General features: G+C 47.7%; 2 protein-coding genes across 2 annotated transcripts; both read right to left on the bottom strand.

The window, feature by feature from the left end:
• Positions 1-4,302: 4,302 nt before the first annotated feature.
• Positions 4,303-5,916, bottom strand: LOC145411932 (uncharacterized). Its single transcript, XM_080281901.1, has one exon. The coding sequence runs from the start codon at positions 5,914-5,916 to the stop codon at positions 4,303-4,305; it is 1,614 nt and encodes a 537-aa protein (XP_080138027.1).
• An 89-nt stretch (positions 5,917-6,005) lies between these two features.
• LOC145411931 (uncharacterized) lies at positions 6,006-7,942 on the bottom strand. The gene is made up of 2 exons (XM_080281900.1): positions 6,627-7,942; positions 6,006-6,459 (listed from the first exon to the last, which is right to left on the bottom strand). The coding sequence occupies exons 1-2, from the start codon at positions 7,940-7,942 to the stop codon at positions 6,006-6,008; spliced, it is 1,770 nt and encodes a 589-aa protein (XP_080138026.1).
• Positions 7,943-23,308: the final 15,366 nt, after the last annotated feature.

Here is a 23,308-nt window from a genome sequence, read left to right as displayed (position 1 = left end):
TGAAACTGGTTCATTCCCACCCCTATTCTGATGACCATTGCTCCGCCCGCTATGTAGTCTCCTTTCCCTGATCACCTGGGGTTGGGACAATTGCGGGGAACAAGGGCCCAGGATCGTGATGTCCTGGTGACCCTCTTGAACGGGGTCACTAACCTCACCGTTGTGTCCTCCTGGGATGGTGGTGCAGTGGCGGCCCAGTGGTGGGGTGGGGGGTGGTGAGGTGGGAGGTCCGGCGGTGGGCACGGCGGGCATTTTAATATGTATAGGATGAAGAGTGTGGGTGGGAGATCTGAGCGCTGTGCGACTCTGATGGGGAAATTTCGTGTTGGCCGAGAATGTAACATGTGCTTGTCTACCAGGCAAGTAAAAGGCAAGCCAGCGCTTGGTGTTCTCCGTGTTAGTGTTCTGTATTTAGGTGATTAGTTTGCGTTGGGGGACAGCATCAAAGGCTTTACTAATATTTATTGTTGTGAGTAGTGTGGGCTGTGCGGGTAGAATGAGAAGGTGTAACGTGCAAACTTATAATCTAAAGAAAAAGTGTTACTAGCATTGTTGGCCAGCTTGTAGCATAGGTACGAACACACAACAATAGAAAAAAAAAAAAAATGAACAAAATCAATATGATATCCATAATATTAACGCTTATGAAAGACACCCCAAAAAGAATAGCACATTGGCCTCGAGATGAAAACACTAATATTTCAAGAAAAAGTCACAAATTAACTGTTTTCTGGGTGTGTATGCAAATATTTATACCAGGGGTAATGATTTTTGTAAAATTTGTATTCACCTGACGTAGTAATATTTAATACATTGTAAAACACCGGAGGACAGGGCAGTTGTACAGTATATATTGTGCTACTTTTTGTTATTACATAATCAAATGCTCTACTGCTGAGCTGTGAAGGTGAGTTTAAGGACTGGATTAGAAGTGATTTTGAGAATGTTGCAGTATCTCTTGCCTAGCGATTTATCTTTCATACTGCACCTCATTATCCTTTTGTTATTGTTGCAACTATATCAGCACTAAAGGTCTATAAATAACATACAAGAGAATTGTATTCTGCCAAATAAATCGCTAAGAAAGACGTGCAAGGAAGCCTGCTATAGAACCAAAATATTAGGTATAGTAGTAAAGTGGTTAATCAAGGCTATATCTAACCCCTCCAGTTTAAAAAGTCTCATTTAAGGTGAATATAATCGTCTGGATTTGAACGAAATTATATATAAAGTACGTCACTAGAGTATATGAATTTTAAAAGAAAATGGGATTACGTGTTTCTAACAGAAAACCAAATATTTTAAGCGATAACTAAACTAACGATGGACCTTTTGTTTTTCTAAATGGCATGGTCGTGTTACCTCTTCATTAGCAATTTCTTTAGCACAATTAAACTTAGCATTCTCTAACATACTACTTATCGTTTTATTATCGACACAGTCTGCATCAGATATACACAGGATAAAAGGTTACTGGTGTGTACAGAGTACGATAAATCACTGAGGAATTAGCATTAGGAAATCTTTGAGGCCAATTAGAATTTGACCTAAAATCCATAAACTGGCCAACGATGTCACTGAAGGTCACATAGGAATGAGTACAATATATAGAATATGAGAAAGAGAGAGAGAGAGAGAGAGAGAGAGAGAGAGAGAGAGAGAGGTGGAAATGTGAGTTGATACATGCTTATACTAAGAAAACAAACCTAATTGATTGAAATATTTATTGTTGTAAAGGTTACTTAACCTTACAGACTAACCTAAATGACCACCAAACTAAACTTATCTCATACTAAGAAAACAAACCTAACCTAACCTAACAGATTAACCGAACTGACTAACATACTAACCTAACCTGATACTAAGAGAACGAACGTAACTTAACCTAATAGATAAAACTACGTAACATACTAACCTAACCTGATACTAAGAGAACGAACGTAACTTAACCTAATAGATTAATCTACGTAACACACTAACCTAACCTGATACTAAGAGAACGAACGTAACTTAACCTAATAGATTAATCTACGTAACACACTAACCTAACCTGATACTAAGAGAACGAACATAACTTGCGGTGGCTGAATCGGTAGAGAGGCGGCCTGCAGTCCTGATGGACCCAGGTTCGAATCCCGGTTGGGGCAGGGAACAGTTTAAGGATTTGAATTTCATAGAAACAGATTTCCTGATCTACCAGATGACCCGCCGACATGTCATAAAAGTACCCCCGCTAATACCAATACACCGGTCCTGTATGAGACAGCCCTAGCATGTATTCAATGTGGACGGTGGATGCTAGCGCCGAAGTGGTGACATGTGGAGGTGTAGGAGGACTACTGGGCCTTGGGATAGGCTACTGCCCCCAAGATATAGGCCCTGAAGCCTTTGCACAGAGTCGGACACATAAAAAAAAAAAATAATAATAACCTAATAGATTAATCTACTTAAAACACTACCCTAACTTGATACTAAGAGAACGAACGTAACTTAACCTAATAGAATAATCTACGTAACACACTAACCTAACCTGATACTAAGAGAACGAACGTAACTTAACCTAATAGATTAATCTACGTAACACACTAACCTAACCTGATACTAAGAGAACGAACGTAACTTAACCTAATAGATTAATCTACGTAACACACTAACCTAACCTGATAATAAGAGAAAGAACGTAACTTAACCTAATAGATTAATCTACGTAACACACTAACATAACCTGATACTAAGAGAACGAACGTAACTTAACCTAATAGATTAATCTACGTAACACACTAACCTAACCTGGAAGCGAAGCTTGAACCTTGTTGGAAGGACACAACAGTGAGAGCAGTGGAAATGAGTTATTTGAGAGGAGCATGTGGAGGTACATGAAGAGACTGACAAACGAGAAAGAGAAGGAGTGTTGTGGTGTGGATGAGGATGTGATCGAAAGCGTTAGGTTAGAAGAAATACACTGAGTTGGTTTGGCCATGTGAAGAGGACGGAGAGCGAATGACTGAAAAGGAGTGCATGTGAGTGAAGTGGAAAAAGGGAAGAGGTAGGGGGAGACGAAAGAGGAGGTGGAGGGATGGAGTGGAGATGCATATGAGAGAGGGGGCATCAGTTGCCAGGGAGGACAGCAAAATGGCAGGAGACATGGAGACGTCGAGGCAATATGTTTGTGGCCACGCCTTATGGGAGTAAGGTGTCTGTACTAGCCTGTTGTCCTCAACCCAAGTCTGCATTGTTTGAGGTAGTACTGTTGCAGTGTACAGGCTGTGTCTGCAGTGTGTTGAGGTAGTCCTGTTGCAGTGTACAGGCTGTCTGCAGTGTGTTCAGGTAGTCCCGTTGTAGTGTACAGGCTGTCTGCAGTGTGTTGAGGTAGTCCTGTTGCAGTGTACAGGCTGTGTCTGCAGTGTGATGAGGTAGTCCTGTTGCAGTGTACAGGCTGTGTCTGCAGTGAGTTGAGGTAGTCCTGTTGCAGTGTACAGGCTGTGTCTGCAGTGTGTTGAGGTAGTCCCGTTGTAGTGTACAGGCTGTCTGCAGTGTGTTGAGGTAGTCCTGTTGCAGTGTACAGGCTGTGTCTGCAGTGTGATGAGGTAGTCCTGTTGCAGTGTACAGGCTGTGTCTGCAGTGAGTTGAGGTAGTCCTGTTGCAGTGTACAGGCTGTGTCTACAGGGTGGTTTGTGCTTGTTGTGGTGATGTCATCCGCATATGAGACAATATATGTGGGTAGTTGGGGTGGGGAAATATTATTTATGTATAGGTTGAAGAGTGTGGATGGGAGATCTGGGCGCTGTGCAACTCTGATGGGGAAATTTCGTGTTAGTGATGGGTTGGCCGAGAATGTAACATGTGCTTGTCTACCAGGCAAGTAATAAGCAAGCCAGCGCTTGGTGTTCTCCATGTTTGTGTTGTGTATTTAGTTGATTGGTTTGCGTTGGGGGACGGCATCAAAGGCTTTACTAATTTTTATTGTTTTGAGCAGTGTGTGCTGTGCGGGTACAATTATAAGGTGTACCGTGCAAACTTAGTAGGTAAAGAAAACGTGTTACTTGTATTGTTGGCCAGCTAGTAATACTGTACATACAACCTACGACGCAGGGAAAAAAAAAAAAAAAAAAAAAGCCATTTTAAGGAATGAAAATGGTAATGTAATCCAGAAATAAATCAAGATAGCAAACAAACTAATCTCATTACATTATGACCAGACCGCGAGGTGGTGGTGGTGGTGGGATATTCGCCCCGGCCCAGAGGCCGAGGCACGGGCAAACTGGAGCCCGTTAGGGGTCATGCCAAAATGGCATAGACAGACTAACGAGGAGGCGGGTATCGGGTTACCACCCGTATCAAAGTGGGGAGAGGGACCCCCGCAATCAGAGCGGGGGCGTCTCGCAGGTCCTCCCCGGACCAAACAAAAGTGCGGGCCAAGCAGGATCGGAAGGCATGCGTCACCGGACACCGCAGGACATAATGTAGGAGAGGCTCCTCCTCCAACTCCAGACAAAAGTTGCATGGGTCCGGCCGGGCTAGAGCTGTCTGCCTGTAGCACAGGAAGCCCAGACGCAACCGACGAATGTGGACCAGGACAGCATTGGGAACATCAGGCAGTGGTGGCAGAGGCTCACAGCGGGTAGCCGCCGCGTACCAAGTAGCAGAACGAGAGCCTTCTGCCACACAAACCTGATGCTCCTCCCGGGCCCACCGCATGACAGTGGACCTGAGCGGCTGAAGGATCTGATGCGTCCCGCTCGGGAGGACAAATGACACCTCCCGGAGCGAGCACGCCAGCCGCGCCGCCTGATCCGCATGCTCATTACCTTCGAGTCCTACATGGCCTGGTACCCAGTGGAGGGTCACCGACCCCCCGGCACTGACAACTCTGGCCGCACATACATGAATTGAGGATAGGAGGAGGGGGTTGTCCCCCAGGGATCCGGAATGGACAGCCTGAATCGCTGAAAGTGAGTCAGAATGTACCACCACGTGGGTGGAGGCATGCTGGCTTGCATGCCGCAGTGCCCCCAATATGGCCACAAGCTCCGTCTGAAAGACAGACACACCCTGTGTGACGCGCCACGATACCACCGCAACCCCGCATACGAAGGCTGCCCCTGCAGCCCCGTCGGCAGAGACCGAGCCATCGGTATAGTACTCTGCGGATGCTGGGCGCCACAGAGCCTCAATCCGCGCCAAGGCCTCCTGCCGAAGGAGAGCAGGGACAGCATTTCGCCCTCCGCCAGCAGTCGGAACGATGACTTGAATAGGCGGAGACGTCCAGGGCGGTGGCTCAATGTAGCCCACACAGGGCGTGTCAGGCTCCTCGCAAATACCAGTGGCCGCTCCCAGCTCATGCAGCGCGGCAACCAACCCACGGACCCAGTCCCTGCGCGGGCAAGGATCAGGCGGCCGCAAAAGAAGCCGCTTAAACAGGGCCGAGACCGGGAGCTGGGGTCTATGCTGCACAAGCTGCAAGATGACCGCAGCAGCACAGAGCACGACCCTACCCCGAAGCGAGGGGAGGCCGCACTCCAGACGGAGATTGACTAGACGTGTCCACATGGGGGCATGAAGCATTATCCTCATTGCGTCATTCTGAACCACTTCCAGCGAGGCGGCTATCTGAGGGGCCAAGCTTGTCATGCAGATAGCACTGAAGTCGATGACCGACCGGATGGCATGAATATAGAAGGTTCTGAGGACCTCAAAAGAGGTCCCCAGGCTCTTCCGGGAAAGGAAGCGGAGAGCCGCCATCCGAGATCGAGCCCTCTTCCTCAGGTATCTAACATGACAGGCGAATTTCAGCCCCGAGTCCATCCAGACCCCCAGGTATTTGTGGGTCGTCACACGGGCTAGAGGGTGTCCTCCCAACAGCATCGGGAAGGCCGGCGGGCTGAGGGCAAAAGGCATATAGCGGGTCTTCGCCATATTTACCTTCAGCCCCAGCTCCGCCGACCGTCGATAGAGCCGCGAGAGGGCCTCATTGGCCTGTGTGTAGCAGTCTCTCCTTGAAAAGACTAGAACCAGGTCATCCGCATAAGCAAGGAGCGTGACCCCCGGCCATACTCCACATCCAACAACCCTTCAACGAGAATGTTGAAAAGGATAGGGCTCAGCACACTGCCCTGCGGCGTGCCATTTGGATGGGAGTATGCCGGGGAAAAACTACCTTGAAAGCGGACGCTGGCAGCCCTGTCAAGGAAGAAATCCTGGACCCACGATAGCAGCCTGCCCCCCGATCCTCGAGCCACAAGGGCACTCAAGATGACTAACGGATTAGCCAGCTCGAACGCCTTCTCGAGATCAAGAAAGACAGCCATTCCCACTCGACCCCGAAGCTCCCCGAGGAATGATGCCAGACATTGTGCAGCATTACGTTTCTGGTGATATGCAAAAATCCTCGGGTGTAACGGCCCCAGACGCCACGACAGCCGTGCACGCCCCTCCCTCTCAGCTGTCTTGCCAATACAACTGAGGAGGGAGATGGGGCGCATGGCACCTGGGTCGTTTGGCTTCGGGATGGGGTGGATAACAGCCGTCTTCCATGACCGCGGCAAACGCCCCTCAGACCAGGAGAGATTGAGCAGATCCAGCAACCACGCCTTACCACAATCCCCGCATGCGCAAGGATGGAATACGTAAGGCCGTCGAGGCCCGGAGCAGTGTCAGCCCTGCGCCGCAGAGCCGCCAGGAGCTCGCCCACCGTGATGGGGCAGTCAGCCTCATCAGGTTGGGAGCAAGCCTCCCGGACGGCCGCAGCACGAGAGTCCGACAACCCCTCCAGAGTGGCCCCGACAGACCGCGGGAGATTGTGGGAAGCAGAGCGATCCGCAAAGTGCTTAGCCAATCGGTCAGCCTCTGAGACCGGGTCAGGGTGTGAAGGTGGACGAGAGGGGCAAGGGTTGGTGAAGGACCGCAGCCTCCTCCACATCTCTCTGAGAGTGGTGTGAGCGCCCAGAGTCCGGCACCACCGAACCAACGCCTCCTCCCGAATGCGACGCTTTTCAACCAGCACGTGTCGCGACACAGCCTCTAAGCGCCTGCGCAGAGGTGAGCTGCGACGCCGTCGGTAATCGCGGCGCGCCGCATTCAGCCGCCTATTCAGCTCCCTGACCCGGTCGCAGTAAAACCATCCATCTCGGTAAACCCTTGCGGACCGCCGCTTCTGGGGAATTGCCTCCGAAGCGGCCTGCCCAAAGACGCTGGCCATCAGATCCGCAAAACTCTCCAAGTCTGAGGGGTGGTGGGACGAGGAGAAAAGACGGACGAGGGCACGCTCAAAAGCCACCCAGTCTGCCCTCTCCACATCCCACCTATGTGGCGGCTCGGGGGGAGGGAGGCAAGCCAACCCCAACTCCACCACAATAGCATAGTAGTCACTTATCAGGGTGGGGTGTATGGACCAACATGCCGAACCCATAAGCGGATCCGACACGAACGTCAGGTCCAGACGCCCCCCCCTAACATGAGTGGGTCCTGATGGGTCCGTCAGCAAGGACACACCAGCCACCTCCTCTAACACCAGTGCAATGTGCCGTCCTGCCTCATTAGACCTCTGCGGGGACTGCAGGAGGTCATGGTGCGCGTTGAAGTCGCCCCCTATAAGCACAGGCTCCCTGGTAGCCTGGGAGAACAAGTCCCCCAACTCCAGGGCTGCACTGGCACCACGGTAGATGTTGTACACTGTAAGGGACGACTCAGCAAGTTGAAGACGCACACCATGAACCTCAACATCAGTTCCACAGAATGGAGCAGGCTCACAAACTGTGGAAGCGATGTGGTCCTGGACAAGGATGGCACAACCCCTAGTCTCACCTCGCACATGGGGGAGGAGATGAGTGGTGTATCCCTGCAGCCGGAAAGGGGACCTCTCCCCCAGCAGAGTCTCCTGCAGCATAAACACATGCGGCCGGTCACGAGCAGCAATCTCCTGGAGGAGTGGGAGCTTGCTCATCGCGCCGACGCAGTTCCACTGCAAGACTCTGATGGGGTTGGGAATGCTCTGTCTGGGGAGAGGCGGAGTCGCGCCCCCGCCCCCTCCCGCGACACACGGGGCGACCCGAGGGACGCCCGCGAGACCACGGGGGAACGCGGTCTCGGACTGTTCCGCTCTCCCTCCGACGCCCTCCTCACACGAGGGTCGCGGCCCTCCCTGCGGCCCCTGTCTCTGGCCGTGCCCCGCACCTCCTCGGGAGTCGGGGTTGACTGGCTCCCCTGGGCCTCGGCGGGCACCTGTGTCACCTGTGGCTCTCCCTGGGGCTGCCGCAGCACGGGTGAGTCCTGGGGTTGCTGCGCCAGCGCCACCCCACCACCGACCTTGGCCAGTACCCCTGAGACCAGCGCCTGCGCCGCACCCAGCAGCTCCTCCTTGGGGCAGGTGAGGGGAAGTGCATTTGCCAGGAGGCCTACGATGCCGATCATCATTTCCCCCATGGCTTGGAGGACAAACCCAGGGTCGGTTGATCCTTTCACCTGTGACTGAGGTTGAGGGGAGGGCACAGGAGGAGCAGGAGGCCTGGGACGAGGAACCCTCTGTGGTTTGGGTTGACCCATCGGCGGGGGGGCGTGCACCTCCGCCACCGTCGAGACGGCGACTGCCGCACCTGGCAGTGGCGGGAAGTCCTCGTTGGTTACCACAGGTGAGGCGGCGTTTGTCGGAGCACGGCATTGTTGGCCCCAAACAAAGGTTCCTGGAGGAGCCGGCATGGCCAAGGACGCTTGCTGCTCCTGCACCCAAGAGACCTGGGACTCCCGTCCCTGCTCCACCCTGCGCACTCGGGCAGGACAGGCTGGGTGCCATGCATGGTGAGCACCTTGACAGTTGGGGCACCGGGATCGTACCGTTTCCTTTGCCTTGAATTTCTCGAGGCACTGCGTGGTATCGTGCGCCCCGCTGCACATCCCGCAGACTATCGGCCTGTTGCATGATGATCTGTGGTGTCCGTAGCGCTGACACCTGTAGCATCTCAATGGTTCCGGGGTGTAGGGACGGAGCCAGTAGGTCCCCCAGTTGCTGAGGTCGAGAGAGGGGACGAGGGGGCCCCGCAGGGTCACCTGCACCTGCATTGTCTCCTCGCGTGTCCTCTTGTGTTGACACCGCTCCGCTTCCTCCACGAGATCGTGCCGCTTGAGGATCTCGAGCGGCATGCGGCGCGGGTACCCCATCACCACAGCCCTTGTAGTTTGCCTGCCTGGCGATAGTTCCACTAATCGGACTTCCGCTGCCTCGTCCTCCACCACAAGCTTCAGTTGGCGGTGAGCCGTCTCCGTTTGTGGGATGAGGACGCAAGAGTCGTCCCTCCCAAAGCGATTCACCACCGTCAGATCCAGGAAGCGACGCTCCAGGGCTGCCACAGCATCGTAAGACGTGGCGAAACCCTCCTGTTGGGGCACCCTGAAGGCTGGGAAGACAGAGCGAGGTGGGGGCGGTGCCTTCACCGATACCGATGGACGTGCAGGCGGTGTGAACCGAGCCGGAGCAGGCGCAGAAAAATCCCCCCCAGCATGAGCCCGCCGCTGACGGTGGCCACCATGTTCCACCAGGACAAAATCACCGTCCGCATCCCTAACAGACTCAGGCACACCCCCAGATCCAGCCGCAGATGTAGGAGGCAAGGCAGGGCGCGACTGACAAGGGGCACAAGATGGTGGATTTGTAGGCTGGATGCCCTCCATCTCATCTGCGTTGCTACGGAGCACTTTGCGCCGAGGTGCAGAGGCAGGAGGGGGAGTACCCGAAGCAGAAGATCCACCGGCATGGCCAACTCTCACGGTATTGGCTGGAGGCGGGCCACCTGATCCAGAAGCCGCGCTGCTCCCAGACCCATGTCGAGATCGCTTCCCAGACATCTGCAGAAACGACTTGCCAGGATTAGTGGACGGAACTGGTATCTTCGAAGCAAGCCTGGGATCACGGGAAGCCGGCGGAGTCTTCAACGGCCCCTTTGGCGAGGGTGCCGTACGGCCTGCCATAGCTGGCGGCCGATACACACACACAGGCACACTCACAAGCACTCGTACAATCACCCAGAACGCAGGAAGGAGCCTACCTACAATAGCGGTTACTGTCCCCCTGCTAGCAGAGGACGAGACAGCCCTACTATTGCCCCGAAGGACTTTCCTAATCCTATCCCTATCGAGTTTTTGGCCCGCCCTGTGGCTTCCTATAACCACCCCTCTAAGGGGCCTCCTTGTGAACCAGGCCTGCGCCTGGAATCCGCGGAGTTCGGCTTCGTACCACTCTAAACAGGGGTCTCTAGGGCCAGAAAGGAAATATAGGAGAAGGCAAAAAGAACCACAGCAGGGCGAGTACACACAAGTGCGTGTACCCCGATACACTACTGTGGCTGAAGACCAAGGCGTGGTCTGAGAAATAGCGGCAAGCAACAACAACAGCAACACCTCAAGCACTGGCGTGATACAAAAGGGCAGAGCAGCTCGATCAACGGCGAACCGGAGAGCTGTTACCCTTGTTGTAGTCAGGAACAGGAGATGTTGTCGGTGTGGAGGCAGGCAGCAGAGTGTGCAGACCGCGAAGAGATAAGACAAATATATTTCACGAATAATTGACAAAGCTACTTTTTCTGGAGTTATATGCAAATATGTAAACAAGGCGTTAAGGTTTTTGTAAAACAGGCATTCCCCTGCCGTAGTAATATTTAATACATAATAAAAGACCGGAGTACAGGGTAGTTGTACAGTATATATTGTGCTACTTTTTGTTATTACATAAACAAATGCTGTACTGCTGAGCTGTGAAGGCGTGTTTAAGGACTGGATTAGAAGTGATATTGAGAATGTTGCAGTATCTCTTACCTGGCGATTCATCTTTCACACTGCACCTCATTATCCTTTTGTTACTCATGCAACTATATCAGCACTAAAGGTCTATAAATAAAATACAAAAGACTTTAATGTATTCTGCCAAATAAATCGCTAAGAAAGACGTGCAAGGAAGCCTGCTATAGAACCAAAATATTAGGTATAGTAGTAAAGTGGTTAATGAAGGCTATATCCAACCCCTCCAGTTTAAAAAGTCTCATTTAAGGTGAATATAATCGTCTCGAGATGGACGAAATTATATATAAAGTACGTCACTGGATTAACTGATTATAGAAAACGGGATTACCTGCGAATAATAAAAAAAAATATATATTTTTAAGGATTAACTTAGCTAACGATTTTTTTTCCACGCCATCACAGCCCTTGTGCTATCGCTGTTATGAGTCTGGCCACATCTCACTCTATTACCGGTCTGCAGAACAGTGTGGTCTGTCCAGTGGCCCCCATTCAACCACAACCTGCCCTGCCAGGCACTCTGCCACCGTTCACTCTCCCAGTCCCAGTGCACCTGACCCCACTCATCTGAGTTCCCGGAACTGCCCTTACCACCCACGCCACCAGCCCCCACTGACCCCATGACTGCCCACCCTCGTCTCCTACATTCACCGCAGTTTTAGTGCCCCCGGTGTGGGCGTGTGGGCGTCACTGCTTGGTATATATATGTATATACATTTAAACATATATACATATATATATATAAACATATATATATATAAGTTGGGTTGAAACAGGGATGTGTCATGTCTCCGTGGTTGTTCAATCTGTACATGGATGGGGTAATAAAAGAGGTACAAGGTAGGGTAGTGGATGTTGGAGTGGCCCTGGTGAGAGAGGATAGTGTTTGGAAAATCCATGTACTGTTGTTTGCAGATGATACTGTGTTGTTGAGTGAAGACGAAGGGGAGCTGCAAGGCTTGGTGGATGAGTTTGGGAGAGTGTGTAAGAAACGGAATCTAAAGGTGAATGTAGGGAAGAGTAAAGTGATGGTCTTTGAGAGAGGTGAAGTCAGTGAATGTACAGCGAGGTTGGATGGTGAGGAATTGGAAAATGTGAGTACGTTTAAGTACTTGGGTAGTGTGATGAGTAAGGATGGAGGTTTGGAGGGTGAAGTGCTTGAAAGGGTACAGCAGGGAAGAAAGGTTGCTGGTTCTTTGAAAGCAGTGATAAGAAACAGGGAAGTGAGCATGGAAGTGAAAAAGTTACTACATGATAGTATTCTGATACCAACTCTAACGTACGGAAGTGAAGCTTGGACGTTGTTGGAAGGACACAAGTCAAGAGTGAGAGCAGTGGAAATGAGTTATTTAAGAGGAGCCTGTGGAGTCACATGGAGAGACAGGCTGACGAATGAGGATATAAAGGAGCGTTGTGGTGTTAATTTGGATGTGATAGGAAGCGTTATGAGGAACACACTGAGGTGGTTTGGCCATGTGGAGAGGATGGAGGGTGAAAGACTGACGAAGAGAGTGTATGTGAGTGAGGTGGAGGGGGGAAGAGGGAGGGGGAGGCCGAGGATGAGATGGAGGGATTTGGTGGAGAGGTATATCAGAGAGGGGGGTGTGAGTTGGGAGCAGGGCAGTGAAATAGCGGGGGACAGGGCGACTTGGAGGCGATTTGTTTGTGGCCACCCCAAACAGGATTGAGGCATCTGGCAATTGATAGATAGATACACACACACACACACACACACACACACACACACACACACACTTCCATGCATACATACAGACACACTTTCATGCAAACATACATATACATATGATAATTTTAATTTAATTTTTTTTTTGTATTTTTTTTTAAATTTTTTCTTGCTTTTATATTTTTTATACCTTATATTATAAAGACAAACTGAACTAAAGACCCTAAAACTAATCATCTAACAGACAAATCGCTAACCAATACTAAATCTTACAGAGACAAATAGCTAGACTTACACTAATGGTAAAAATACCTCGACTAACAGAACACCATCGACAGCAGATATGTAATGCCTTTCTACATGATATACCTGCACTCATCACCTGGTGACTGTCAGTCGACGCACAACCTAATATAGGGGACATCAATATACGAAAGGGAACCAGACGAGTCAGGAACATTTCCATGTACGTCAGCTGTCGGCCCTAATTAGAATAACTTAAGCAAGATGGTATACTGCATTTACATAATTTGTACAAAAAGTGAAGGACCTCGGCCAACAGACCACCATCGACTGTAAGTGCCCAATACTTTTCTATACTGAACACTTACACTCATCAGCTGGTGACTGTTAGTCGAGGAACGGGGTTTAATGTAGGGGACATCAATATTAGAAATAGATCAGTGGGTGGAGGAACTGTTTCAAATACATCAACTGTCAACCCTAATTAACAGTACTATATATACATATTTACAGGTAATAAAAACTATAACCACATAGTAAAAAAGTCACATCACTCTGATCAGTCCGGTCTCTCTCAGGAAAGCCGTCAATTTATCAGTCATAACAATGTCCCGATCACCCAGGATGGTGGAAAGGGTGAAGGGGACGTCTGCTGCACCGCAGTAATTTATAAGTGAAGCATGTTCAAGAGTAAATCGTCGACAGCGCAGGATGATATGACTGATAGATAACACCGCATTACAGATGTCACAGTGCGGTGGGAAGCGTCTTTCCATATATGGTTTCATGTGAGTTCAAATGGTGGCATTAACCCGCCCCGTCCCGTCGATGTATGGGTACGTTGCAACGATTTGCATTTGCCTGTCCCGGCGACGTACCAGTACGTCGTGCAATTGCAATTTGCATAATTTCGACAATTTTCAAATTTCGCTCTTGATTTGCGGTACGTACCCTCGCATGACCCTCCCCTACCTGCCACCAGGCGGGGACACTCGGCGACCCCGCGCGACCCGCGCTAGCCCACCACTCGTCCACTCACTTGGTAGCCACGGTCCTGCTCAGACATGGCTGAGAGAGGTCTCTCAGACAGCGAAATTCAAGTCGCCCTGGACACCTTTACTGGCGACAGTGATTCCCCACTGGACGACGAGGGTATGGACAAGGATTATGTGCAGCCAGAGGAAGAAGAAACCACCAGCAGTGACGAGGAAGTTCCGTCTCCCAGGAAGCGGCAGTACGTGACTTACTGTGCTGCTAGAGAGGGGCAGGAGGCAAAGAAGGCAGGTGCAATATCCTATCCCTATCCCCAGCATTATTTGGAACCAGAATTCGAGGACGAGGACGAGGAAGAGGACGGAGCCGTGGGACGTGCTGCCACGTGGTATGGACGGGTGATTACACATCGTGGCCCAGAGCGCACACCACGTCGTATGAGCAGGTATAGGCCTAGCATTTTGTTTGGGGAGCTAGGAAGTCAAGTGGAGGGAGTGGGGAGTGAAAGGGAAAGTCCAGGGAGGATTAGGGAAAGTGAGAGTGCCAATCCCTTATGCTGACCAGTGTTCTAGGCTCTAATGTTAATTCCTCTGATGAAACTGTAATCTTACAAGATGTAGGGAATAATTACTTCTCTGTCCCTCTGTGCAGAGTGAATTTAGAATCTGGTTTTGTTAATGGTTCCGTTATGGTTGGGTTGGTTGAGACACTCCCAATGTCAGGTGTAACTTTCTTACTTGGAAATGATATTGGTGGAAGTCAAGTGTGTCCAGCTCCTCAGTTGTCTAGTGAGCCAGTGGCTGCGGCCCAGGATTGTCATGTCCCTGATGTGTTCTCTGCATGTGCTGTCAGTAGGGGTAAGTCTAAAGTTACTGGTGACTTAGAGGATAATGATGATGATGATGTTATCCTAGCTGACACTTTTCTTGCTAATTTGGACCACTCACCAGATGAGGCAGTACCCCGTAGTGTTGATAATTTGTCTCGTCAAGAGTTGGTTGAGTTGCAGGTTGCTGACCCTGAGTTGAAAGCTCTAGCTAACTCTGCTTGCAGTGAGGAAGAGTCAGCTGGTGCTTCTACTTGTTATTATATAAAATCAGGAGTACTTATGAGGAAGTGGAGACCCCCAATAGCATCAGCCGACTGTGAATGGGAGGTTGTACATCAAGTTGTCATCCCTCGTGTTTGTAGGCAGGATATCATTAGAGTGGCTCATGATTCCAGTTTGGCAGGACACCTTGGAGTGAGGAAGACTGTGCCACGCATTTTGAAACACTTCTACTGGCCAGGTATCTTCAGGGATGTTTCCTGGTATTGTAAGTCTTGTCACACCTGTCAAGTTGTGGGGAAGTGTAAGCAGACCGAAAAGGTTGCACCTCTAGTTCCCATTCTTCCTTTTGAGGCGCCATTCACCCGTGTGTTGGTGGATATTGTGGGCCCTCTTCCTAAGACTTCTTCAGGATTTTCTTATGTGTTGACCCTGATTGATATGGCTACTCGTTATCCTGAAGCCATTCCACTTAGAAATATCTCAGCAAAGAACGTGGTTAAGGAAATGCTAGGGTTCTTCACAAAGTTTGGTCTGCCCAAGGAGGTACAGTCAGACCGGGGAAGTAATTTCATGTCAAATGTTTTCAAGCAGTCTCTGAAAGAGTTGGGCATCACCCAGATCACGTCTTCAGCTTACGATCCTCAGACCCAAGGAGCGTTGGAGAGATATCATCAAACACTCAAATCGATGCTCAAGAAATACTGTTTGGAACATCAGAGAGACTGGGATAAAGGTCTTCCATTCATTGTATTTGCCTCAAGAGAATCTCCAAATGAATCACTGGGCTTCTCACCCTTTGAACTACTGTTTGGCCATGAAGTAAGAGGACCCATTAAGCTACTCAAGGAATGCTGGCTGTTAGAGGAAGATGACGTCAACCTGCTGGAGTATGTGATGAAGTTCAAAGAACGGCTGTCCACTGCTTTACAGCTGGCGAGAGAGAATTTAGGAGCTGCTCAGGAGAAGATGAAGACTTGGTATGATAAGAAGTCCAGGTTACGCCACTTTTAGCCAGGAGATCAGGTTTTGATTCTGCTACCAGTGCATGGGCAATCTCTTCAAGCCAAGTTTAGTGGTCCTTATTTCGTGGAGAAGAAACTCAGTGATGTCAACTATGTCATCACCACACCAGATCGTAGAAAGAACAAGCAACTTTGTCACATCAACTTCTAAAGTTATATCACAGGCGGGACGAAAATAACCCAGTCTGCACTGTAGCTGTTCCACCCGAGTCTGCAAGTGAAGTTCTCCCATGCAGCATGAGCCTGAGTGATAGTCTGGGGAAGAATCCTGATATCATGAATGATCTCCAGACTAAGCTTTCTCATCTAGCTCCCGAGGAAAGGCAGGAGTTTTCGGCATTACCGCAGGAGTACCCGCAAGTGTTCCGTGACACTCCACGAAGAACCACTGTGTTGATGCATGATGTTGATGTTGACGCAAAGCCAATTAAACTGCCTCCTTACCGTGTGAACCCAGTGAAAGTTCTTCTCATCGAGAAGGAGCTTGGCTACCTGTTGGACCACAAGATGATTGAGCCCTGTCAGAGCGAGTGGAGTTCTCCTGTCACTCTAGTCCCTAAACCAGGTGGGTCACAGCGGCTTTGCATCGACTACAGACGTGTTAATCAGATAACCAAAACAGACACTTACCCTTTCCCTCACGTGGAAGATTGCATAGACAAGATCGGAAAGGCTAGGTACATAAGTAAGTCTGATTTGTTAAAGGGATACTGGCAAGTACCTATGACTGAACGTGCTAGGGAGATCTCATGCTTTGTAACACTAGGAAAGACTTTTGCATGTTCTGTAATGCCATATGGTATGAAGAATGCACCAGCCACTTTTCAGAAGCTCATGAATGTTGTAACAGAGGGTTTGGCAGGGTATGTTGTTTATATTGATGATGTATTAATCTTCAGTGACAACTGGAAAGATCACCTATGCCATGTCAGTAAATTTCTTGAGCGTTTGGTTCAGGCTAATCTTGTAGCTAATTTATCAAAATGTGAGTTTGGTCAAGCTAAAGTTCAGTACCTTGGGTACGTAATTGGTGATGGACACGTTGTACCACCAGGAGCTAAGGTTCAGGTTATAAGTGATCTTCCCAGACCTAAAAGTAGGAAAGAGCTACAAAGATTTTTGGGAATGGTAGGTTATTACAGGAGATTTGTTCTTAACTTTTCAATTCTTGTATCACCACTTACAGACCTACTGAAAAAGGGAGTTAAATTTGTCTGGACCAATAACTGTGAATCCTCTTTCAGCAAACTTAAAGCTATCCTATTAAGTCAGCCAGTGCTCGCTACTCCAAATTTTGCTAAGCCTTTTAAGATGGCTGTTGACGCAAGTGATGCAGGAGCTGGGGCTGTTTTGCTGCAAGAGGATGATCAGGGTATTGAACACCCTGTATCTTATTACAGTAAGAAGTTCACTCCACCTCAAAAGAACTACTCAACTATTGAGATAGAGCTTTTGACCTTGATTTTGGGTTTACAGCATTTTTTATTTTATTTGTGTTCTGGTTTTGACCCCATTGTCATTTATACTGATCATAACCCACTGAAATTCCTTAGTAAGTTTAAAGATAAAAATCAAAGATTGACAAGATGGAGTCTACTTCTTCAGGAGTATTCATTAGAAATACAACATGTCAAGGGGAAAGAAAATGTTATTGCAGATTGCTTATCTAGACTTTAGACAGATTGTTTTAGAGTAATAAGAAATTTCCTTTGTAAATTTCTTTTTCTTTGTGGGGAGGTGTTACATAGGCTATGATTTCATCATAGCATGTTCTACCTCACTCCCCCCTTCTACCCTTATAGTAGAGTAAGTCGTTCTTTCTGTTGTTCAGAGCAGGATTGTCAACTCTTTGTCCCCTATGGTTTCATTTGCGCGTCCTTCTTACAAGTTGTATCAAGCTCTGTCGGCCCCTATATAATGAGCTCAGTCTCTGCATTAATTGCCAGTTAGATCTACTCATTTTGTTCACCTCTCTGTCCTCCCCTGTACAGTTGTTATTATTTTTGTGAGTGCTCAGGAAGTCTCCAACCATCTAGCAGCTGTGTAATTTGAGTATAAGTGTTATTACATTTTTTCCTTGTACTGTATACCATAAGGTGTTGATTCGTAGGCCTGGTGGGGTTTTTGTGATTCATGTGTTTTTATGTCAGTCATTTTTGATAATATTTTGTATCTGTAATAATATATCTTGCATTAACTGAGCATTATCTGGTTTTCTCATTTTATCAGGGCTGACTTAGATAAATTTGCACTTGCTAATTTCGTGTTAATAGAGGCTATTGTAGTTAACCATATATTTAACCTGTTTTTTGCCATTACATTATCCTTATGAGTCCTGAATGTTTTTTGTTACTTTGAGCATTAAACTTTAACTTTTAATTTTACCTAACTCTTTTGTTTTTTTGAACTTGGAACTTTGCGGGAAACTTTTCTCTGTTCCGTAACACAGTGTACAGGCTGTGTCTGCAGGGTGGTTTTTGCTTATTGTGGTGATGTTATCTGCATATGAGACAATATATGTGGGTGGTTGGGGTGGGGGAATATTATATATGTATAGGATGAAGAGTGTGGGTGGGAGAACTGAGCGCTGTGCAACTCTGATGGGGAAATTTCGTGTTGGTGATGGGTTGGCCGAGAATGTAACATGTGCTTGTCTACCAGGCAAGTAAAAGGCAAGCCAGCGCTTGGTGTTCTCCATGTTAGTGTTGTGTATTTAGGTGATTAGTTTGCGTTGGGGGACGGCATCAAAGGCTTTACTAATATTTGTTGTTGTGAGTAGTGTGCGCTGTGCGGGTAGAATGATAAGGTGTAACGTGCAAACTTATAAGCTAAAGAAAAAGTGTTACTAGCATTGTTGGCCAGCTTGTAGCATAGGTACGAACTCACAATGATAAAAAATAAAAATAAAAAACTTTAATGAACACAGTTATTCTGATATCCAAAAAATTAACGCTAATTAAAAACACCCATAAAAAAAAAGCCACGTTATCCTCGTTCGTTCGAAGATTTCCTGCACATGTAGTGCAGGACGGGCCATACATTAGCCCGGTCAGTGGGGTATGGGCTGATTAAAAAATAGTAAGTGGGGAGGACAGGACCTGGGGGTTGCCCAGCACACACGTCCTGTCTCCTGATTGGTTTTGTGGTGTGTGTGTGCAGATAGTTCGTTCGTTGAAAGATTCCCTGCACATTTAGTGCAGACCAGGCCATATATTAGAGCGATCAGTGGTGTATGGGCTGATTAAAAAAAAGAATAAGTGGAGAAAACAGGACCTGGGGAATGCCTAGCACACACGTCCTGCATCCTGATTGGCTACGTGGTGTGTGTGACATTATCCTCGAGATGAAAACATTAATATTACAAGAAAAAGTCACAAATTGACTGTTTACTGGGAGTGTATGCAAATTTTTAAACAAGGCGTAATGATTTTTGTAAAATTTGTATTCACCTGACGTAGATATATTTAATACATTATAAAAGACCGGAGGACAGGGCAGTTGTACAGTATATATTGTGCTACTTTTTGTTATTACATAATCAAATCCTGTACTGCTGAGTTGCGAAGGTGAGTTTAAGGACTGGATTAGAAGTGATTTTGAGAATGTTGCAGTATCTCTTGCCTAGCGATTTATCTTTCACACTGCACCTCATTATCCTTTTGTTTTTGTTGCAACTATATCAGCACTAAAGGTCTATAAATAACATACAAGAGAATTGTATTCTGCCAAATAAATCGCTAAGTAAGACGTGCAAGGAAGCCTGCTATAGAACCAAAATATTAGGTATAGTAGTAAAGTGGTTAATCAAGGCTATATCTAACCCCTCCAGTTTAAAAAAAAGTCTCATTTAAGTGGAATATAATCGTCTGGATTTGAACGAAATTATATATAAAGTACGTCACTAGAGTATATGAATTTTAAAAGAAAATGGGATTACGTGTTTCTAACAGAAAACCAAATATTTTAAGCAATAACTAAGCTAACTATGGACATTTTGTTTTTCTAAATGGCATGGTCGTGTTACCTCTTCATTAGCAATTTCTTTAGCACAATTAAACTTAGCATTCTCTAACATACTACTTATAGTTTTATTATCGACACAGTCTGCATCAGATATACACAGGATAAAAGGTTACTGGTGTGTACAGAGTAGGATAAATCACTGAGGAGTTAGCGTTAGGAAATCTTTGAGGCCAATTAGAATTTGACCTAAAATCCATAAACTGGCCAACGATGTCACTGAAGATCACATAGGAATGAGTACAATATACAGAATATGAGAGAGAGAGAGAGAGAGAGAGAGAGAGAGAGGTGGAAATGTGAGTTGATACCTGCTTATACTAAGAAAACAATCCTAATTGATTGAAATATTTATTGTTGTAAAGGTTCTTAACCTTACAGACTAACCTAAATGACCACCAAACTAAACTTACCCCATAATAAGAAAACAAACCTAACCTAACCTAACAGATTAACCGAACTGACTAACATACTAACCTAACCTGATACTAAGAGAATGAACGTAACTTAACCTACTAGATTAATCTACGTAACACACTAACCTAACCTGATACTAAGAGAACGAACGTAACTTAACCTAACAGATTAATCTACGTAACACACTAACGTAACCTGATACTAAGAGAACGAACGTAACTTAACCTAATAGATTCATCTACGTAACACACTAACATAACCTGGAAGCGAAGCTTGAACCTTGCTGGAAGGACACAACAGTGAGAGCAGTGGAAATGAGTTATTTCAGAGGAGCATGTGGAGGTACATGAAGAGACTGACAAAGGAGAAAGAGAAGGAGTGTTGTGGTATGGATGAGGATGTGATAGAAAGCGTTAGGTTAGAAGAAATACACTGAGTTGGTTTGGCCATGCAAAGCGGACGGAGAGCGAAAGACTGAAAAAGAGTGCATGTGAGTGAAGTGGAGAAAGGGAAGAGGTAGGGGGAGACCAAAGAGGAGGTGGAGGGATGGAGTGGAGAGGCATATGAGAGAGGGGGTATCAGTTGGCAGGGAGGACAGCAAAATGGCAGGGGACATGGAGACGTCGAGGCAATTTGTTTGTGGCCACGCCTTACGGAAGTAAGGTGTCTGTATATATATATATATATATATATATATATATATATATATATATATATATATATATATAGTGATAGATGATGGAATTCATCGCTAGTCACGAAAAAGTGCTGTGGAATGCATGTAGAGCCCTAGCACTGCCTTTGAGAGTGGAGCCATATAACCGCTATTTACTCTAACTTGGCATAAAACTGCCGTCTCTCCGTCTTGACTATCGAGTAATAAGATGAGATTATTGCTTGAATTTGGTGCTAGTCACGAGGAGATGCAAAGGAAAAGATGAAGACCCATGGCCTTGTGTTTTTTCTGCCACTGAGTCAACCATTGGCGCCACCGGAAAGGGAGATCCATACTTGGGTGTTAGACAGGATGGTAGCCAATGACGGGGGGGGGGGGAGTGACGGGGCATTGGACATCACAGATCTAATGTATTGTTTTTAGAGTAAGGACAGTGCTTCCTTTTGTGGCCCGGTGTCTGGCTCTGTAGTTGGCCTGAGTGCATTGAGTCTGGAGATGTACCGCCTCTTGTCTTGTACATGGTCCTTGAAGGTGAGTCCAATGTTATATGTCACTCCAAGAATCACAGTGAACTGTGTGTGGCACACGTACATTGTTAAATACGATGTGGGGGGAGTACTTGTGCTCAGTGTGCTCATGTTTAATGCTGGTGATGAGTGTGGTGGTGGATTTAGCTGGGGCGACCTTCAGCCTGTTGTCCTCAACCCAAGTCTGCATTGTTTGAGGTAGTACTGTTGCAGTGTACAGGCTGTGTCTGCATTGTTTGAGGTAGTACTGTTGCAGTGTACAGCCTGTGCGTGCATTGTTTGAGGTAGTACTGTTGCAGTGTACAGGCTGTGTCTGCAGTGTGTTGAGGTAATCCTCTTGCAGTGTACAGGCTGTGTCTGCGGTGTGTTGAGGTAGTTCAGTTGCAGTGTACAGGCTGTCTGCAGTGTGTTGAGGTAGTCCTGTTGCAGTGTACAGGCTGGGTCTGCAGTGTGATGAGGTAGTCCTGTTGCAGTGTACAGGCTGTGTCTGCAGTGTGTTGAGGTAGTCCTGTTGCAGTGTTCAGGCTGTATCTGCAGTGTGTTGAGGTAGTCCTGTTGCAGTGTACAGGCTGTGTCTGCAGTGTGTTGAGGTAGTCCTGTTGCAGTGTACAGGCTGTGTCTGCAGTGTGTTGAGGTATTCCTGTTGCAGTGTACAGGCTGTGTCTGCAGTGTGTTGAGGTAGCCCTGTTGCAGTGTACAGGCTGTGTCTGCAGTGTGTTGTGGTAGTCCTGTTGCAATGTACAGGCTGTGTCTACAGTGTATTGAGGTAGTCCTGTTGCAGTGTACAGACTGTGTCTACAGGATGGTTTGTGCTTGTTGTGGTGATGTCATCTGCATATGAGGCAATATATATGGGTGGTTGGGGTGGGGGAATATTATATATGTGTTATGCTTGTGTTTTTAAGGCGACTTCTCGTCGTAAAAACAGTAGCTACTGAAGCGGGGTTCTCTTTCTAGACCGGAAGTAAAGCACCAACAAAGGAACAGGACATAAAAACCAGGCAGTATACCTTAACACATCTATTACCTTATTTCTAACTGTAACAATACACGTAGAGTGATATTTGAGATACAGAGGCACAGAGACACAGAGTTAATACTTAGCACCACAAAATAGAGTTACACTTAATACACACTACAATGTTCATACAGGGAGATCGGGAATTATCTACAGTATTGTTTATACATCACTTTGAGGCAGGATATAAATAGAATTGTTCACACAAGGAATAAACAAGATCGGGAGTCTGTATGGGGAATATTACTATAAATGAGGTAGGGTGCGGATAGCGACACTCGACGTTGTCACCTTGTCACGGAGACACTTACACTTAGGCTATTGACTGGTCCGCGTGCCCTTACCTCAGGTGTTCACAGAAAACTCTCTAACTCTCTTACGTGGGGGTGGACCGGGATAATTACACAAAGTTCATTTTCTGCCCTGTCAACACTGAGTTCTTGTGGGCTACTATCGACTACTCTGTTCTTCACTTAGTCCTGTGCACTGTTCTTTTTCCCCAGATGTTCTTGACACAAAGGGGGGGTGAATCACTGTTTTTCTATCTCCTGGGTAATGTTCACTCTAGGTCGCACTCGTAGGTTAGGTGAAGTGAGGCTCTCCTGTCTGGGGGCCTCGACCTGGGAGGTGGCCCTCGTATTAGGGCCGCGCCGGTGGGGTGCAGGGAGGCCCTCTGGTCTGGGGGCCTCGACCTGATTGGTGGCCCTCGGGACTGGGACCAAACAGCCGGAGTAATAGGGCCTGTCGTTATTGGCTCCAGGGAGTGAGGGAGCCCGGATCGCCTTCGTCAGGAACTGGAGAGTCTGGCCTGGGTGTCCTGGAACTGCGGGCACCAAGGGGGAGAGGCGCCGTCAGGACTGGGCTGCGGCAGC

Source organism: Coenobita brevimanus, chromosome 91 (assembly GCF_032717465.1).
Source record: "Coenobita brevimanus isolate Jiangsu-jjx chromosome 91, ASM3271746v2, whole genome shotgun sequence".
NCBI classification, from domain to species: Eukaryota; Metazoa; Arthropoda; class Malacostraca; order Decapoda; family Coenobitidae; genus Coenobita; species Coenobita brevimanus.
Note: the sequence above shows the minus strand (reverse complement) of the source record. Positions and strands in the feature narration are given on the sequence as shown.